Source organism: Carassius carassius, chromosome 3 (genome assembly GCF_963082965.1).
Source record: "Carassius carassius chromosome 3, fCarCar2.1, whole genome shotgun sequence".
In the NCBI taxonomy this organism is placed as follows: domain Eukaryota; kingdom Metazoa; phylum Chordata; class Actinopteri; order Cypriniformes; family Cyprinidae; genus Carassius; species Carassius carassius.
In genome coordinates this window covers 3,532,975-3,552,901 of record NC_081757.1, presented here as the reverse complement: position 1 = coordinate 3,552,901, position 19,927 = coordinate 3,532,975, and the positions used below count along the sequence as shown (strand labels likewise).

Genomic DNA, 19,927 nt, shown 5'->3' with positions numbered 1-19,927 from the left:
TCAATAGCTGACTGTAATAGAGCACACATGCATGTCTACTGCTTATAATCTAGTGTGCTTAAATAGGGAGTCAGCCTTGATTACCATGCTAACATTGAGATCCATCCTGTGGCTTCTTATGGCTTAAGATCTCTCTCTGTAGCCTTGATTCACAGTGAACAGCAATATACGGTTTAACCAAACAGACCCGCGCACAGTATAGCTTATGAATCAACCGATGACTCAGTGTGCGAGTTTAAAGTGGAAGCGAGATACAACTGTGTAAAATTAGAGGAAACGGTGGGATTAAACCTCCCTGCCACTGTCATTTCACACACATCAGGAAGACAAAGCTCTGTCCTCCATCTACAATCTCTCTATTGTGTGCTGTCGTAAACTCACAAGTGTCTTCATAAACGATGTAGTAAATTTGGCTTTGCCTTTCTCTCTTTCTGTTTACTTTTCCATCTTTAGCTTGCTGTGTCTCAGTCAATTTCAGCTTCAGGGGCTTTATTGGCATGACGAACAACAGTGCATTTGTATTGCCAAAGCAGTAGCTGCTTAGCTGCAGTCAATAGTTATAGTGCGCCAAATCAATAATGCTAAACTATGACAATGAAAATAACAAGGAAGGGCTATAATACAGGTAAATATTAGGTTAAATGAGAGACTGTGATAAGTAGACGCAGTACATTACTCATTGGCCCCCAGACACCAGCTGGCAAAAACATTCTTGCTTTGTAATTATGCCTGTCACGCTTATAGAACCATGCATGGGAAATGTTCTCGTTAATCACTCATTTGCATCTGCCGTCGCATGAAGGAGCCGGTGGTGCGTAATGTGACCCGTAGGGCCCTGACTCATAAAATATGACAGCCCGAATCATCTAAGCTCTCACTCTGATTGGTCTGGCAGTGGTCTGACTTTAATAAGCATGATTGGACCGGTGGGTGATATTAGTGTTTGTGACAATCAATGCAAACAATCTTGAACTGTCTACATAAAAGAGGCTTTATGGGTATGTTTGCTTGTGTGTATTTGTTTAGGAACCGTATTCGACAGTACCCAGCCCTTGTGAACTGCACAACGATAGACTGGTTCTCTGAATGGCCACGTGACGCTCTATTGGAAGTGGCTGAAAGATTTTTGGATGGACTCTCTTTGGGGAGCGAGGATGGGGTGAGACACATCAAAAGAAATATGATCCATTGATTGATTTCCAAATGCTGGCAATGTGTTACAAACAAATACACAAAGTTATATTATGGGTTAAATTAGTTGAACCCTGCCTTATTAAGTAAACTGTAAAATAAATACAACTTTAAAGCTTTTGTAAAATAAAGAAAACTACTTTCTGCTGTCTAGTTTTCCTTTCAGAGAACTTTGGATTGCATCAATGAACCTAAACTCAGCACATTTTTTTCTTTTGTTTTATTAATCTATCAACGATTAAGTGAAATATATTTGGTGTATATGCCTATATGTTCCTTTTTATGTAAACCTATCGTTTTATCCTGCTTTCTCCGTTTACAGAAGTGCTGCATGTGCGTGTGATCTGTTGAATCCATCTTACACTATCCTCGGATAAACTAACGCCAGTGCATTGCCATTGTGACTTCCCTATAATAAGTTCACAGCTGAGCATGGCCATTTCACTCGTTGGATGCATCTGCGTCACATTTGCAGGCCGTACTACTTGATTTCCTGATTGGTGGACAGCAAATTTTAAATATCAAATGGAACGATAAAATGACGTTATTAATCAGTTAATGGCATTTCAAATTTTCGATTCTGTTCGGAACAATAACATTTTATTTTGTTACTGTTTCTGGTTCTGTTCCTGGTAAAATTTCGTTTGTTTGCGTTTTTCGTTTTTGTTCCTTGAACTGGTGCAGAGCATTGTTTTTGAGGTACTTAACCACATCAACTCTGGGGACCCACCGGTGGGTCCAATATTGCATATGCCTAATTCTCAAAAAAAAAACAAAAAAAAAACAGCTGAAGTGGTTAATCTCTTAGTAGCTGTTATTAAATCTTAGTTTAATTGAATTTCAAGTGTCTTTGACTCTCTCATCCTTCATCTCTGTGCGGATCTTTTGTTTCCTTTGAGAGATGTCATACAAACCATGTTTCTTTTTGTTACGTTTTCGAACTGCACATCACTTTGACTTGAGGTTCACCAATGAGACTCTCTGTTGTTTAGAGGGAGTTCAATGCTTCAACGCTTCTGTTTAAGGAATATTTTGGGTTAATCATACTACTGTTCTGACCTTGTGCAATGTTTGTTTAAAACGGAGGCTTCCAAATCTTGTCATTTCTCTGGTGGCTTCACAGATCCAGACTAATGTTTCCAGTATCTTTGTGACCATGCACCAGTCTGTGGCCCAGTTCTCTCACAGGATGAAAGTAGAACTGAAGAGACACAATTACATCACACCCACCAACTACCTGGAGCTGGTTTCTGGATACAAGAAGTAGGAATCCAACACACTTTCATTTTTCCTGTTGTTTGGGTGGGGGGGATTAGCTGCCATGAACATTTAACAGACATGGTAGTTTCCTGTTTCCATCTTACTGTTGTCTGTTAATGGTAACTAAATAAAACACAGTATTCTGAAACTCTCTTTTTTCTCAGGTTGTTGTTTGAGAAGCGTGGCGAGCTCGGAGAGCAAGTGTCTAAGTTGAGGAATGGCTTGTTTAAAATCGACGACACACGCAGTAAGGTGGAGGCCATGTCTGTAGAGTTGGAAGAGGCCAAGAAGAAAGTGGCTGAGTTCCAGAAACAGTGTGAGGAATATCTAGTTGTCATTGTGCAGCAGAAGAGAGAGGCAGATGAACAGCAGAAGGTGTGTGTGTCAGTCTGTCTAATGTTAAGGCTCTTTATTAAGGCTAAAAGTTATGACCAAACTCTTATATTATGGTATGAATAATTACAACTTAATGCGTTAACATTCATAAAAAAGAGACTTAATGTATTAGTTCACCCAAAAATGAAAATTAGCTTGTGTTTTACTCACCCTCGAGGTATCCTCAGTGTATATGACTTTGTCCTTTCTGACGAATCCGGTCGGAGTTCTATAAAAAATTGTCCTGGTTATTTCAAGCTCTATCATTGCATTCAGCGGGTGTTGCAGTTGAACAATCCACAAGTCGTCAAATAAAACACGTGATTCCATAATAAAATGTGCCTCAGACGGCTCCAGGGGGTTCATAAAGGCCTCCTATAGCAAATCCATGTGTTTTTGTAAGAAAAATATCCATATTTCAGACGTAATAAACACTTTTCTTTCACTTCCGGTATCTGTCATGCACGGAAGCCATTCCGGCTGATGAAGTACGCCGACGTTGTGTGATTAGTGACGAATGCTGAGAGAGAACGAAACAAAACGCCGGTCATGAATTATAAGTACAAACCGAGGATTTGCAAAGAAAAATGTTGGAGGATTTCAATATAAACCAAGAGGAGACTGGCTTTCCTTTGCTAAAGTAAGGAAACTTTGCTTCCTTTGCTGTTTTAAACAAACTTGCGAGGCTAGCATATCTCAGAGGAGCGTGCGCTGCGCATACGTGCTGCGTCATCTGCTGGAATGGCTTCTGTGTATGACAAGGAATGATAGAGCTTGGAATAGCCAGGACAATTTTTTATATACCTCCAGGTGGATTTATCTGAAAGAAGAAAATCATATATACCTAGAATGCTTCGAGGTTAAGTAAAATAGAGTCTAATTTCCATTTTTGGGTGAACTAACCTTCTAATCTTTTTTTGTTTTGTATCATTAGGGTTAAACACAAAATACTTTTAATGTGTGTATTATACAGTAATAAATATACTGCATTATAAATGGTACTGGTTGACATTTTTGCCATTGGCTGATATCTTTAGGTTACTCGCGTAACCCCAGTATCTCACGATGGGAATTGCCTCGGGTGTGACCAATCCTGGAAGCACCAATTACACCTGATCTGTCAGTTGACAGATCAATCATGACAGTGTTGTGGGAGTCCCACCTCCCTGTATATATCACTGCATAACGGTCCCTACCTCATTTTCCACATGTCTCTTCCCCGTGCAGCTGCAAGTACGAAAGTGTTGTGAGATATCTAACTCATGTTATCAGAGAACCAGGGTTACGTGAGTAACCTAAAGTTCTCTTTCAAACATTCCTTCGGTATCTCACTATGGAATATAGACAACTCCTGTATTGCAGATTTGCTGTCTGAAGCAGGCATGTCAACCAACTCAGTGATGTGAAATAGAGCCCTCCACTATTCACTGAATAGAACGGAGACATGTGAAACATAAAAACATCCTCTGTATGAGTGTTTTATTTAATTTTATTTTATTTGACACATATAGGACAGAATGAGCCTATGAAGTTGCAGTAACATCCAGCCTATAAAATCTGACAAAAATATCTTGAATTGAAATGCCCTTAAACGCCGCCCACGAGGTGGCCAAGCTTTGGGTACTATGAGCCCTCAGTCCCTCTGGAGGACTAAGACCTATGCTATTATAACCCAATTTAAAAGCTTCCACTACCCAGTGGGTTCAGACGCTGATGAGAAATAGGTTTACCCTTATGAGAATCAGCACATGAAACAAATAACTGATTACTTGTTTTGTTCTGTTGACACAGCAACGCAATGAATGGACAGGGCACAGACAATGAAGCCGCTCTCCTTCTGGTGACAAAAAGGGCGGCAGATGAAAAGCCAATAAATCCACTTGATTATGGGCTAGAGCTGACTTGCTCACCGTAGGCACAAATGCTGAATTATTTTTCAGAGACACTCTCGAGTCCATAGTGAACTGCATATAGGAGTTAGGAACTGGCAAAACATGAAGTTCACTAACCTGCTTTGCAGATGAATGAGCTAGTAATAATGCAGTCTTTAGCGAAAGGAGCTTCAGATCACTGCTGTCTAAACGTTCAAAAGGTTCAAAAAACATAACTGCATCGGAAAATAGAAACAGAACAATGTGCTTATGCCTAACCATTGCTCGAAAATATTCAATTTCTTATCATAAGCAAAGTGCGTCGAGGCAGTCCTCGAGTTCTGAATTGTCTCGATCACCCTCGGAGGCAACCCAGTACTATTAAGTTTAACCTCTCACGGGCCAAGCTCAAAGAGCATCTTTGTCCGGGGCAGGGTGAAAAATGCGTGCTTGTGAGAGGAGATCTCTACGCAGTGGGAGAGGCCAGGGCTGATCGCATAGGAGCTGCATTATCTCTGTTAGCCGCAATTTCCTCGGTCAGTTCAGGGCAATCAATACGACTGAGTGACCACACTCCCTTAGTCTTCTTAGTGTTGGTACAATCAGACTTAGTGGAGGAAATGTGTAAAGCAGTACTTTTGGCCACTGCTGCGCTAGGGCATACACAACCATTGGCGCTAAGCTTACCACCATGTATCGCTTAGAAAAAAGACAGACTAGGGAATTCATCGTAACACATTAATTCGCTCATTTGTCTCTTAACAATAGCTTCCACCTTGACAGTGAAAAACCGCTCTCAGAAAAAAACAAGTTCGGCGACGTACCTTGAAGTCTCGTCTGAGAACAGTTAAGCAGCTGACCCTGAAAGGGGGCAACCATGAATTAAGCTTCCAAAAGATCTTCACATGGAAGAGAACAAGAATGAGGTAGGGACCATTATTCAGTGATATATCTAGGGAGGCTGGACTCTCACATGACTGTCGTGATTGGTCTGTCAGCTGACAGACGTGGTGTAATTGGTGCTTCCAGGATTGGTTTATCCCGAGGTGATTCTCATAGTGAGATACAGAAGGAATGTTTGAAAGACAAATATTGTCATATTCCTCAGCAATCCTCTTTTTTGTAATTGCATATTGATGTTTGTGTTTGCTAAAATGTTCTATGTCTGTGTCATCCATATTTGTGTGTTGTTGCTTTTCTTTGTATGTGTTAGGTTGTGTGCATTCTTGGAATATTTATAACCTTCTAAGATTGGTGTGTTTCTTAATGTGTGTCTTTGTGTAGGCGGTGGGTGCTCACAGTGAGAAAATAGAAGCAGAAGAAATCAAGTGTAAGGCCATGGCTGAGAACGCTCAGAGAGACCTAGATGAAGCACTTCCTGCTCTAGAGGAAGCCATGAAGGTCATTCTACTTTCATGCAACTATTACTTTCAATACGACATCATACAGCTACAGAGCCAACTGAATATGTGATGCATAATGTTTTCATCAGCACGTGAAAAAACTGTGGTAATCTTGTTGGACTGTCTTCAGGCTCTGGAGTCGCTGAATAAGAAAGATATGACGGAGATCAAGTCTTATGGCAGACCTCCAGCTCTTGTGGAAACCGTCATGCAAGCAGTTATGATCCTCAGAGGATGTGATCCAACTTGGGCGGAGGCCAAGAGACAACTGGGTACGAGAAAGAGAGAGTTCCAGATCTTTATTAAATCACTCCATCACACTGATGTCACACATGAATTCAGGCACTGGCTCAGGCATGAAATCCATACCAGACTACTGTATAACCAAAATCACATGAGCCAAACAGAGAAAGGGGAGGGTTGGGTGATTAATTAGCACGCTAGTATATATGCAGTAGAAAGCACATATCCGCAGAACAGATTGCAGAAAAAAATGAAATATGTGCTTGCCTGAGGCTGAATTCAAGCCATTTGTTTTAGGAGAGGGCAACTTCATTAAGCAGTTGGTGAATTTTGATAAGGACAACATCTCCGACCGCGTGCTGAAGTCCATTGGACACTACTGCACGCAGCCCGACTTCCAGCCTGAGATCATCGGACGGGTCTCGCTCGCTGCAAAGTCCCTCTGCATGTGGGTCAGGGCCATGGAGGTACAACAACAATGAACAGTTACAACGGTTATGACACCAAAATGGTGTTTTATATATATATATATATATATATATATATATATTCTAAAGCAAGTTCACACCAAAACAAAAACTATAATGGTAACTATATTACAATCAGCACCAGTTGTTTATACAAAGAATTTTAAAGTCACCATAAAATCCCAAATTATTTTTGTATATCTTTTATTATTTTATTTTGGTATTTATAATCAATTATTTATCCATGCACATCAACTTACCTACCCCCTCACAACAATGTCTTGTCTCTGATAATGTGTGTATTGGCGCAATGACTGGCCAATAAATTCCTGTCATCTGTCACTTACATGAGATCTCAGTAATTAGAAAACAACAACCATCCAATTAATTTTGAATAGACAAAATCAAGTCCCACCATGTATTTCTTTTTCATTTGAAAAGCTGTTTCTCTTAGATATAAATCACAATAGAGTAGAAAAGATAATAAGACAATCACAATTTCTGTTTTAATCCGATTTGTATTGTTTTTCAATGTTTTTATTGTTCTTTAGCTGGTAAAAAAGTAAAAAAAAAAAAAAGTGCTTCTACATAAATTCCTATAATATCTTTCCTGAAATAGTGGGTTCTTCTAAGGTGCAGTCAAATCTACTGTTTTCTACTGTAACTGGTGAAATTTTGTAATTTCAGTAGAAATGTGCGATCACGAGTTTTGTGTAAGAGTGAGAAAGTTCACCACAGATTTTGGTCATGCAACTTTGTAATGCTTGAGTTGTTTTTCGAAGTGACTATAGCATAGTTATACTTCTTGCTACACTTTTGACAATGGACATTTTTTTGCCTGCAAAATGTCTCTTAAATTTCAGTAATCTGACTGCACTTTTATAGTTTAAGATTTTTTTTTTAGATAATATTAAAGTTATCATTCTTGGTGTAAAGGGGTCTTTTTTTTAATGTTCTCATACCTTTGTGTGTGTATATATCAGGTATATGGCCGTATCTACAGGGTGGTTGAGCCAAAGAGAGCCAGGTTGCATGGAGCAATGACTCAGCTGGCTGAGAAACAGGCCTCACTGGCTGAGGCCCAGGGCAAACTCAGAGAGGTCAGCATGTGTCAGTCTGTCCTGCACTATATTAGTGCATGCATGTGGGCGTGACTTTATGTTAATACTGTTTGAGTTATATAGTGCTAAAAACATGTTTGTGTGTGTGTGTCTATAGGTAGGAGAGAAACTGGATCAGCTGAAGCGGCAATATGATGAAAAGCTGGCTCAGAAAGAGGAGCTACGGAGGAAATCGGAGGACATGGAGATCAAACTGGACCGGGCCGGCAAGCTGGTGTCTGGACTGGCAGGAGAGAGAGTTCGCTGGGAGGAGACAGTGGCTGTACGCACAAACACGCACACACACAGTCACCCTCCAGTCACCTTGATGTTTTATATGTGTATGTGAAAATGCAGCCAGGGGTCTCTGATGTGATTGTGTGTGTGTGTGTGTGTGATGGCTCAGGGTCTGGAGAAGAACATGTCCTGTCTGGTGGGAGACTGCCTGCTGGCTGCTGCTTTTCTGTCCTACATGGGCCCTTTCCTGTCTAACTACAGAGATGAGCTGGTCACAAATATCTGGATGAAACAGGTATCTGCCTACCTGTCTGTTATTCTGTCTGTCTGTCATTTTTATTTTTTGTGTTCTTCTTTTCTTTCTTATCTGTCTGTCTCTCCTCCTGTCTGGCAATCTTTCTTACTGCGAATTGATTTTTTTTCCATCAATTAAAAAAAAAAAAAAAAAAATAGGTACACTCTTAAAAAAAAAAGGTTGAAAACCACTGATCTAGAGCACTTGCAGTAACTGAATTCATAGTTTTGCATTGAAAACTGGTTCAGTATTGCATAGTATTGCACACTTCACAGGTTAGAATATTATTACATTATGCAGGTGACAGCTCTAACACTTAATTTCTTTTTCCTCTCGTTCAAATGTCCTTGCCTGAATCTTCCACTACCCTTTTCATCTCTAGGTGAGAGAATTGGGGGTGCCGTGTTCTCCGGGGTTCAGCTTTGCCATGTTCCTGTCTAAACCCACGGCAGTGCGCGAATGGAATATCCAAGGCCTTCCGTCTGATGCCTTCTCCACTGAGAACGGAGTCATCGTCACCCGTGGCAATCGGTCAGGCCCAGAGAGCCAATCCCTTAACGCTAATTAGAATAATGATGATATCTCATGAATAATGAGCAGTAATGAATAGTGATTGGAGAATAATTAGCTAAAGATAATAGTAAGCTCAGTTTTTTTGGATTGTTCATTTATAGCTTATGCTAATTTCCTCTCTCCCTCACACACACACACCAAACTTATTTGATTATGGATTATTAGGAAATAGCCTATTTATGGATACTGTGACATGCATTTATAGTGAGAGCTAATGTTTCTCTCTCCCTGTTCTCTGTCACAGATGGCCACTAATGGTGGACCCTCAAGGACAAGCGCTAAAGTGGATTAAGAACATGGAGTCCAAACGGGTGAATATTTCTCTCACACACACACACACATCCCATATATATGAGTTAATTTAATCCTTGTACTGAACTCAGACTACATTATTTTGCTGTAAATGTCTTGGCAATGAATACAGACATCAGAGCAGGGCAGAAACAATGGAAACTGAGACTGCCGGGATTATCAGTCAGTGTTAGATCTACTTCTCCATAGAGAAAAACATAACCCACATTCAGTGCCAACATTACCTGCTCAGAGTCACGATGCCTCGTCACATGACTCACCATCTAACCCACAGACGAGCCGTTTTCAGAGCCCTTAATTAGAATACAGAACTCCAAACTCAGTTCTCTTGTGAGTTGGAAACTCCATCCCCTGTGAGGCCGTATCTCCTCACCTGCTCTCCTACAACAGAATACATCCTCCATTTAGCACTCCCTCTGAACACAGCCACATTAATACACTCGCTCTCTGTATCTCTGTGCTGGGGTGTGTGGGGTGGGTTTTATTTGCTGAACGACAGATAGATAGATAGATAGATAGATAGATAGATAGATAGATAGATAGATAGATAGATAGATAGATAGATAGATAGATAGAAACATGGATGGATGGGCAGATAGGCTGTCAGGTATATACAGAAGGAGACATAGGTGGACGCACACTTTCGATTCATTTCTCAGGATAATTTGCTGTTCAGCTTCAGCCTCTTTTCTTCTTCTCTCTCTGTCTGTGACCTTTTCCTCCTCTTGCAGGTCTTTTCACATCTGTAGTGGTGAGTGTCTGGAGCGGCGAGTGCCGTTCACACGCTACAGTTAAACGTTGACATTTACGAACAATAACAAAATGACAGAGCCGGAGCCTCTTTTCTGCCTCCTCCAGCTCTCCTCCATCCCATTTTCTGTCTTCTATGCTCATTTATCACGTATGATTTATCACTCTGTTACCTTTACTCTTTTCTTCTTAGTTGAGGTCAGTATATCGTCCTCTGTGTGTCCTTCATGTTCTCTTCTAGTCTCATGTTGTCTCGCTCTCTCAGGGGTTGAAGGTAATAGACCTGCAGATGCCGGATTTTTTGCGTATCCTGGAGAATGCAGTGCAGTTTGGTTCCCCAGTTCTTTTGCAGAACGTCCAAGAGGAACTAGATCCTTCACTAGCCCCCATTCTCAACAAGTCCTTCACAAGAGTTGGTCAGTCCCCTCTATACACACACAAACACTCACATGACTCACCACTGACTGATAACATTGCTTAACAATCAGGAAGACAGAATATGCAGGATGTAATGGGTCTGTTAAAAGCTGTTTTTGATGTTATATCAGTGTAATTTACTGGTTTAATGCTAATTAAAGGTTATTTTACTTAAAAATATAAAATTACCTTTAGATCATGCAAACTGTAATCCAGTTAATGAAGTAAAATAGCTTTAAAAAAAATCTGTATTTTGTTTCTAATATTTAAAAATAGCATAAGGAAAATATATCCGGGCCAGAGAAACTGTCACTGGGGCAAGTAAAGTTTTGCACAGTTATTACAAATCTGGCTTGGCAGCGTTGTAGGTTCAAATTCCACAAGGAATGATCTGTGGAAATATTGCATATCTCTTGTGTGTGTTCTGCAGGTGGGCGTTTCTTGTTAAAACTAGGAGATAAAGAAGTGGAATACAGTCCTGAATTCCGTTTCTACATGACCACCAAACTGTCCAATCCACATTACACTCCTGAAATCTCTTCCAAAACCACCATTGTCAACTTTGCTGTTAAAGAACAGGTCAGTGTGTGTTAATGAACGTGTATCCATGACAGAGGTCTTTGAGGATGAAACATAAATCTGTGTGCATCAGGGTCTGGAGGCCCAGCTGCTGGGGATCGTGGTGAGGAAGGAGCGTCCTGAGCTGGAGGAACAGAAGGACTCTCTGGTGATCAACATCGCCTCTGGCAAGAGGAAACTGCAGGAGCTGGAGGACGAGATCCTGCGGTGGGCGGCACACACACGCTCGCACATGTCACAGCTCTGCATTAGCACCTTCATACAAGTGCCACTAACACATCAGTAGTTCTAATCAACAGTGTATTTATACTAGCAAGTCTCACATTTTGCACTCATCCGTTTTGTTTGTGTGTGTGTACAGGTTGCTGAATGAGGCGTCCGGCTCCCTGCTGGATGACGTTCAGCTGGTGAACACCCTGCAGACCTCCAAAGTCACGGCCACGGTGGTCGCAGAACAACTGGAGATCAGCGAACTGACCGAGAGCCAAATCGATACCGCCAGAGAGGTGAGGGGGGCGGGGGGGGGGGGGGTCAAGGAGAGAGAGACGGTGTGAGGGGAGGGTGCTGAAAGGGTTGCCAGATTGGATTAAAGATTGCACCTCTGAATAAGGCAGAGAGATAAAAAGACTGCTGAGATGAGGATGTTGTTAGCAGGAGAGGCAGATAAAGCTATAGACACCACTCTGTGTGTGTGTGTGTGTGTTCAGGCCTACCGCCCTTGTGCCCAGAGGGCGTCCATCCTGTTCTTTGTACTGAATGATCTGGGCTATATAGATCCCATGTATCAGTTCTCTCTGGACGCCTACATCAACCTGTTCACCCTGAGTATAGAGAGCAGCCCCCGCAGCCACAAACTGGAGGAGAGGATAAACAACCTCAACAGACACCACACTTATGCCGTCTACAGGTCTGAGACACAAACTCACATACACATGCATATATTTACAGAGATGTTTCTTTTTTATTGTGCAATCTTTGGAGTTTTTTCACTGTACTTGCACTCTTATGCCCCAGAGGTAGATTTTTATTAAAACTTACAGATGCCTGTAAGCATGTACTTTTTCCAATTTCAAAATGCCTTTTAAGAATAAGTTTTATTGTGTCTTAAAGCATGAAAATCTCTTTTAAAGATTATTATATTTTTATTCAAAACTATTTTAATTGTAAAACATTTAATATAAAAAAACATTTAATATAAAAGCTATTTTAATAATTCTTTGAAAATTATATATACTGTATACACTACCAAATCTTTAAAAAAAATGTGTATGTTTTTGAAAGAAGCAGTACAAAAATGATATTGTAAAATATTAGTATAATTTAAATAAAAAAATATAGTTTAATATGTCATTTATTCCAGTGATGGCAAAGCAGCTATAACTCCAGTCTTCAGTGTCACATGATCCTTAAGAAATCATTCACATTTCTTATTATGCTTAAACTATTTTGTGGAAACCGTATGTACATTTTTTTTAACTAGAAAGTTTAAAGAACTACATTTATTTTGAAATGTGTCAGTCACAATTTTTTCATAAATGATGCACACACATATACAGCCACATACATAATCATCATGTAGTGCTTGCTTGGTGTCATCTCACGTTTTTTTTAATGATTTTTTTTCTAAAATCATATTAAGCTGACTTACTTTCAGAGTGATGTCAGAGAGTTTGATCTGTTTGCAGATACACCTGTCGAGGACTGTTTGAGTGTCACAAGCTCCTATTCAGTTTCCACATGTGCGCCAAGATCCTGGAGGCGTCCAGAAAGCTCAACATTGATGAATACAGCTTCTTTCTCCGGGGGGGACTGGTGAGAGCTGCAGGGGGGAGTGTGTTTGTGTGTGTTCTGGTACCAAAAGTGGATTTTTATAAAAGATTGTTTTGACTTGTTTAAAAATAAAAAAGAAGTTCTCATGTTACATAAAGCAATCTGTGTGGTGTGTGTGTGTGTGTGTTAGGTTCTGGATAAGGAGAAACAGATGGATAACCCCTGCTCTAGCTGGCTGTTGGACTCTAACTGGGACAACATAACTGAACTGGATAAACTGACTAATTTCCATGGACTCATGGCCTCATTTGAGCAGTACCCTCGAGACTGGCACCTCTGGTACACCAATCCAGAGCCAGAGAAAGCACTACTTCCTGGTAATGTGTGTGTGGGCATCAAGTTTTGCATACTACGTTGTGGGAGCCTAATTTTAGAATATAAGGTTTGGATTGGGTTAGGAATCTTACTGTCAGAATGATTCTGGCTCCTTAATGGGAATCAGAGCCAATGTCAGAGTTGTATGGATTTAAAGTGGTGTTCTGTCCACACTGGCAGAAGAATGCATCTACCATTTACCTGAAGTAAATATCATTCAATTCTGGTACTAAAATAAAGGTGCCGGTACTTAAAAAAAATGGTTCATGGTTCAGAGATCCTAGTTTGGGAATAAAAAATATCATTAGAGCAATATTGAAACAATAGAAGTCAATGAAAACACCCTTTTAAAGTTAGTGAAGTGAAACACATTATCACCTTGTTTCTTCATTTCCCTCTTCAGTTCTCTTCCCTCTCTCCCATCCTGACCTAAATGCCACAATCTGCCTTTTGTTCTCTTTTTCCTCTCTTTCGCTCTTTGCACAGGAGAATGGCAAAAAAACTGCAATGAGCTCCAGAGGATGCTGATTGTACGATCTCTCCGACAGGATCGAGTCTCTCTCTGCGTCACGACTTTCGTCATCAATAACCTGGGCTCTCAGTTCGTCGAGCCGCCCATTCTTGATATGAAGGCTGTGAGTGACACACACACGCACACACACAAAGATGTCTGCTCACCTTAAAGCTTAGTAGGAAAATGAATTAACGAGCAAAGAAGTTAACTTTTTTGTTCTTTATATCATAATGGCTCTTGGATGAGATGTGAAAATTGCTAAGTTTTGTGTTACATTAAAGTGAAATGTACTCAGATTGTCAATGACACCGTTCTATAAGAAACTGACATTTTCAGCTTTTGAAATCAGAAAATTGAATGTGAGACTGCTTTTTAACTCTTACCTCTCTGGAGCATAACAATCAACACAACTTAACCAACATCAGAGCTTTTTTTTAGCCGGCTGACATCTCCCTCTAGAAAGAGAGTAATAGACTGCATGAAATAAATCAGATATGCTTTAGGGTTACCTAAATGCAATTGATCCCTCCACACCCTTTTCATTTTTTTTCTCGTTTTAGTATGCATTTTGACTTTTGCATTTACTTTGAAAATAGAAACCATCTGAATCAAAAAATCATCTGCATTTGCACCAAAAACCATTTACTCTATGTGTGTGTGTGCCTCAGGTTTTAGCGGACAGCACCACAAGGACTCCTCTGATCTTTGTGCTGTCCCCTGGTGTGGACCCAACAGCAGCCCTGGTTCAGCTGGCAGAGATGTCAGGCATGGGTCAGCGATTCTTTGCCCTCTCTCTGGGTCAGGGCCAGGCACCCATCGCAACACGACTGATCAAAGAGGGAGTTGCAAATGGTGAAGTGATCTCTCTGCCTGTGTTCTTGCCACTATTTATCTCCCTGTTTATAGCTTCTTCTGATAACTCTTAACTCTTTGGTTTTTAAAAGAAATTATTTTATTTAGCTATTTGATTGCATTAAAATGATCAAACATGAGAGTAAGGCATTTACAATGTTTTTTTTTTTACTTTATTCATAAAAGAATCTTGAAAAAAATGTATCACAGTTGCCACAAAAAAAAAAAAAAAAAAAAAAAAAAAGATGAGCAACACAACTGTTTTCAACATTGATATTAATAGGGAAGCACCAAATCAGCATATTAGAATGGTTTCTGAAGGATCTGGAGTAATGGCATTGGTGTAAAGGGTTTGAGTAAATCTAATTACTTATTGTAAGTACTTAATCAAAGACATTAGCAACTTTTACTCTCTACTTGACTACATTTTTGAATAAGTATTTGTACTCCTTATTTTACTACATTTCTGATGAGTAATAACGTTACACATATGCTGCGCTCAAAAGCTCTAAAATTCCAAGGCAGGAAGGCATCAAGGCACATCCGAATCCAAATTCTGCTTTACTTCCTGTCTCCGGAGGTACCTTCTTCTGACCGAATTTTAAGGCAGCATAGATGTATCCTTTGCTGTCTTTGAAATCCCACAATCCTGTGCATTCCATTCCGAGACTGTTGAGCTAAAAAATAAGGATGGCTTCTGAAAGTTGCGTTTGGTGGTCAGTTTGTGTGTACATGTATATTTCTGACTAACTTTTTGCACTTTTGATGTTATTTCTACCAAAAAACTGTATTATTTTAATTAAATATTGGCTTAGTCATCACCAAAACTCGTTCTTTTTTTTGTTGTAGATCATTAAACTGTTACGCTGCCTCCAAAGCCTGACCGAAATCAGTTTCATGAGGTGCCTTCGTGCAAAAACGCTGCCTGCAAAGTCATTGCCTCATGAGGCAGCGAGACAGCAAGTCAGCTGCCTAGGTTTTCGGATGCAGCCTCTACATATGGCATGGCACCTAACTTTTTCTGCAGCAGTTTATTTCTGCTACAAAAGAAGTGATATAGCCATCTAGGTCACTGGAGGTCTTAGTCACTCAAAACTTGTCAACAAGGCTTCTTTCTGTGAATGCAAGTGCATTACTAGCTAGTTGCTGACTTGCAGGTGTTTCATATATGAGATGGGGACATAGAAGAGACCTTTTTGAAGGATATTTGTTTACTTATGCACTTCTGAGTGCTTGAGCTTAAATGAGACTTGAGTGTTTGTAGACGTTTAAGAGGATGATGTGTCGACCTTGATTTATTGCAGTATTATGGTGTTCAGTTTGATTTTTGATTGAAATAAACTTTCTTGCTTTTCACTGTTGAGGACTAGTGCATTTTAGAGCCTACATTCAGTATGAGTAAAATTGACTGTATTTTTAAACAAATAAATGCAGCCGTCGTGAGCAGAAGAGATTTCTTTAAAAGAATAAATAGAAATCTGATCAACCCCAAACGTTTTACTGGTAGTGTTCTGTATATATTCCACTTTTTGCACCAAAAGCAGTTTTATTTTACTTTTACAGGAGTATTTTCCAGACTTTCTGTGACCCTGAGAATGAAACCATTAGTTTACATTTATATTTATGCATTTGGCAGATGCTTTTATCCAAAGCAACTCACATTGCATTCAACTTCTAGATGTTATTAGTTCTTGCATTCGCTGGGAACCTATGTCCTTTGCATTGTTAGCACCATGCCCTGCTATTTGAGCTTAGGAATGTTGCTACAGTAGCTTTATTAGCTTTAGCTGTAGCCTCTGTAGTCTCTAAATGACATCTTGGACTGACTAGCCTCTTCACACGTGCAATGGATAACAGTGCTTCACAAGGTTGCTGAATACTGAATAGATATTGTGTGGTGGTTATATGTAAACGTGCTAATGGTTGTAATGTCACAAAATACTAGAGGTGATCCATATTTAGTGACTATCAGAGTGAATGAATAGGATAGAGACTTGGGAATTTTGTCATTAGCCAATAGGCAGTGACCTATCAGCTTCATAGCAACATGATAAATCATGTTTTAAAAGCAGATTAGCAATTTCATAAAATAATAATAATAATAATATCGATCAACACAACTCACATTTTCTTCAGAAAATGTCAAATCTAATCAAATCTTTTACTAAATCTACTAATCAAACTCATTCTCTTTGGCAGGTCATTGGGTGTTCTTGGCTAATTGTCACCTGTCTCTCTCTTGGATGTGTGAGCTGGATAAACTAGTAGATGAGTTACAAATCCAAGAATGTCATCCAGATTTCCGACTGTGGCTAAGCTCTTCCCCTCACCCAGAATTCCCCATTGCCATCTTGCAGACGGGCATCAAAATCACTACTGAGCCTCCTAGGGTACACATACACACACTTTGCACAGTATCCTGAGATGTATAAAATGGTGTGTACTGTAATTAAAGTGGTCTTGGTGTGTGTGTGTGTGATCGTGTCTCTGTAGGGGGTGAAGTGGAATATGAAGCGTCTCTATCAGCGGGTGTCTGAGTCTCAGTTCTCGCGCTGCTCGCGGCCGCTGCTGTACCGTAAGCTGCTCTTCACTCTCTGCTTCTTCCACAGCATCATCCAGGAGAGAAGGAAGTTCCTACAGCTCGGCTGGAACATTGTCTACAGCTTCAACGACTCTGACTTTGAGGTAGAGAAAGAGAAAGAGAAAGAGAGACAAGGATGGGAATTTCAATGGTTATGTGGATTTCTGTTTTCCAAAGTATGTCCAATGTGAATTGCTTAAATTTAAGTAAAAAAAAAAAAAGTCAATTTCATGTACATTTATTGCATGCATTTATTAGTCCATTTATTTCATAGATTCCACACAAACTCCATAAGCGTCACTTATATCTTGCACTTGAAATTGAAACATGCGCATACCCTTTTCCCAAATAATAGGTATTATTTTCACTTGTTATGATTATTAATATTAAACATGCTTTTGTTTTTATTTTACAATACAATAGAGTAAAAAAAAAAAGCATGAAATCCTGCACACTAAAAAAAATAAAATCTTCAAAAGTCTTTTCTATTCAGGCTATAAAAATACAAAGATGCACATTGCAAAGACAAAACTTTTTCAATATCATACCATCATCAGTGTCTACTTGTAGATTAGATTCGACCCCTGATCTCGTTTAAAGATCTTTCGCCATTCTACTTCTAAATCAATCAATCAAGAAAAAATAAAGTTGTATACTTCAACCATATAATAAATATATACATTTAAAAATAAATATAAATAAAATAATTAAAATATATTTGATGTATAGGGAAAGCTATTAAAAGCCTCTAACACTGACCAATAGGAACTTAATGATACTACCACTGACTCTCTCACATTCTATTATTCAACTTGCCATGCAGCCTTTCCCTCTGGTTTTATGACAGCTGGACCTTTTATAGTTTGCAGAACAGATAGCAGAACATTACAATCTAAAATTGCTCTTTAAAGCATTAAGATAACTAAATTAAAAGTTAAAATCACTTGAGTTAAAAATGAAAATAAATAATAAAGACAATCACTATATTTTAACTGGTATAAGATACACACATTCACTCATTTGAGCTTAGTAATTAGGACTGTACTAGCTTACAAAAGTCCCTTTACAGTTAAACTGCTACTGCTGGCATAAAAAATACACTTATATGTAGGTTTAAAATTCTACAAAAGACACATTTAATGTCCAACAACAAATATTTTAGCAAAATGTATATTTGCCTCAGAATTATTCTATTGCGCTCCATCTGTTTAGAGCAAATGCACACAGCAGCGCTCGTTCACACGCGTCGGCCTCGCCCACTCCTGACAGTACAAAGAATATGTTTGCGTGACTTTCTGACATTTACAGATGAAGAATATAACTGTGACATGTCAGTTATGCACTGTGAAAAACACAATTTCTCAAAAGCATTAAACAGCACAGATATATTCACTGTTTGCCATGGCTGATCGATTTGATCCATGATCAACATTAAGAGCTGCTTAAGAATAAACATGCACAAATTAGTGAGATTGTGTGAACTCAATTTGTCATTTATGGAACCGCTTTAGCCTCGAATGATCCGTTATTTCAAGTCAGGTTTTAGACTTTTAATCCCCATTTTTCCTCAGGTCTCGGTAGTGTTGTGATGCGTCATATTCATGCAGCAGAAGTGGTGCATGAGAGAACGCGTTTGAGAAACAGTTTAGAGAGGAGAAATCAATCTACATATAAAATATTGGTAGCAGATTATTGCTCACTTTATAAATAATACAATTATAGTTCAACTAGTAAATATATATAATTAAATAGTTTTTTACTGATGCAAAAATATTAGAAACGATGCATTGCGATACAAATGCCAACTTGTATCTGATGCACACTTTTTAAACCGGTGCATCGCATCGTTAACTTTTTATCCCGATGCACTGAGCAAATCTGTAAATCTGCCTATTCCTTCTGTTAAGGCTTTATTTTATTTGATCCACTACTCATTTTTGTACGCTGCAAAATTATTAGGACTTTGGCAGCATGTCATAGTCTCTATGAATCTGTATGTTTACCTTTGCGTCCTAGTGATGCTGTAGCCTAAATTTTGCATCATATTTCAAGTTCAAGATAAGCTGCATATTTAATAGGTATGACAAATTCAAACACGTTTCAAAAATATACCATAAATAAATCTGTGTACTCGTATGCATCTCTGACAACTGTATGGGTTTGTGGAGACTGACTGTTTGTTAATTATTCCTGTCTCTTCGTTTTTCAGGTGAGTGAGAATCTTCTGAGTCTTTATTTGGATGAGTATGAGGAAATCCCCTGGGACGCTCTCAAGTTTCTCATCGCTGGGATCAACTATGGAGGACATGTGACTGACGACTGGGACCGACGTTTACTCACCACCTACATCAACCAATATTTCTGTCCTGCTGTTATTGATACACCCTTCTTTAAGTGAGTTCACACACACATAAAAAAAAGTTAAAAGGGAACATTCATTTTAGAATTTTTTTTTGAATTAAAACAAACCCTAATCTTACACCTTAAAGAAAACTTTTTGCATTTTTATATTAAAAACACGAGTAATTTAATTTATTAATATTCCTAAAATAAAGTTTTGGCAGATTTGCCACACTTCTGGAGACAAATTTGTCCCCAAACTACAGCCTAGTAAACCCAACCACACGCACAGAATCTCTAATGTACTCTCTGTTCGGTCCAAACACTGTATTGTGTCTTTAGTGTTTGTCACTCTTAGTCAGTTTTTGAACATTATGAAGAGATAGAGCGTCCCCATATGGAGAGAATGTTCGCCTTGTTGA

At 39.2% G+C, this 19,927-nt stretch overlaps 1 protein-coding gene across 1 annotated transcript in view; it reads left to right on the top strand.

Moving 5' to 3' along the window:
• The window catches only part of dnah2 (dynein, axonemal, heavy chain 2), a 153,768-nt gene that overhangs the window by 121,961 nt on the left and 11,880 nt on the right, over positions 1-19,927 (top strand). The window contains exons 59-81 of the mRNA XM_059525133.1: positions 1,027-1,159; positions 2,315-2,454; positions 2,616-2,826; positions 5,982-6,098; positions 6,231-6,372; positions 6,641-6,810; positions 7,794-7,910; positions 8,029-8,193; positions 8,317-8,442; positions 8,825-8,973; positions 9,260-9,326; positions 10,343-10,493; positions 10,925-11,073; positions 11,147-11,280; positions 11,435-11,579; positions 11,781-11,980; positions 12,759-12,885; positions 13,034-13,220; positions 13,705-13,853; positions 14,401-14,584; positions 16,784-16,974; positions 17,078-17,269; positions 19,375-19,559. Of these exons, the coding sequence (XP_059381116.1) occupies positions 1,027-1,159; positions 2,315-2,454; positions 2,616-2,826; positions 5,982-6,098; positions 6,231-6,372; positions 6,641-6,810; positions 7,794-7,910; positions 8,029-8,193; positions 8,317-8,442; positions 8,825-8,973; positions 9,260-9,326; positions 10,343-10,493; positions 10,925-11,073; positions 11,147-11,280; positions 11,435-11,579; positions 11,781-11,980; positions 12,759-12,885; positions 13,034-13,220; positions 13,705-13,853; positions 14,401-14,584; positions 16,784-16,974; positions 17,078-17,269; positions 19,375-19,559 (3,531 nt within the window). The remainder of the gene's footprint in view (positions 1-1,026; positions 1,160-2,314; positions 2,455-2,615; positions 2,827-5,981; positions 6,099-6,230; positions 6,373-6,640; positions 6,811-7,793; positions 7,911-8,028; positions 8,194-8,316; positions 8,443-8,824; positions 8,974-9,259; positions 9,327-10,342; positions 10,494-10,924; positions 11,074-11,146; positions 11,281-11,434; positions 11,580-11,780; positions 11,981-12,758; positions 12,886-13,033; positions 13,221-13,704; positions 13,854-14,400; positions 14,585-16,783; positions 16,975-17,077; positions 17,270-19,374; positions 19,560-19,927) is intronic.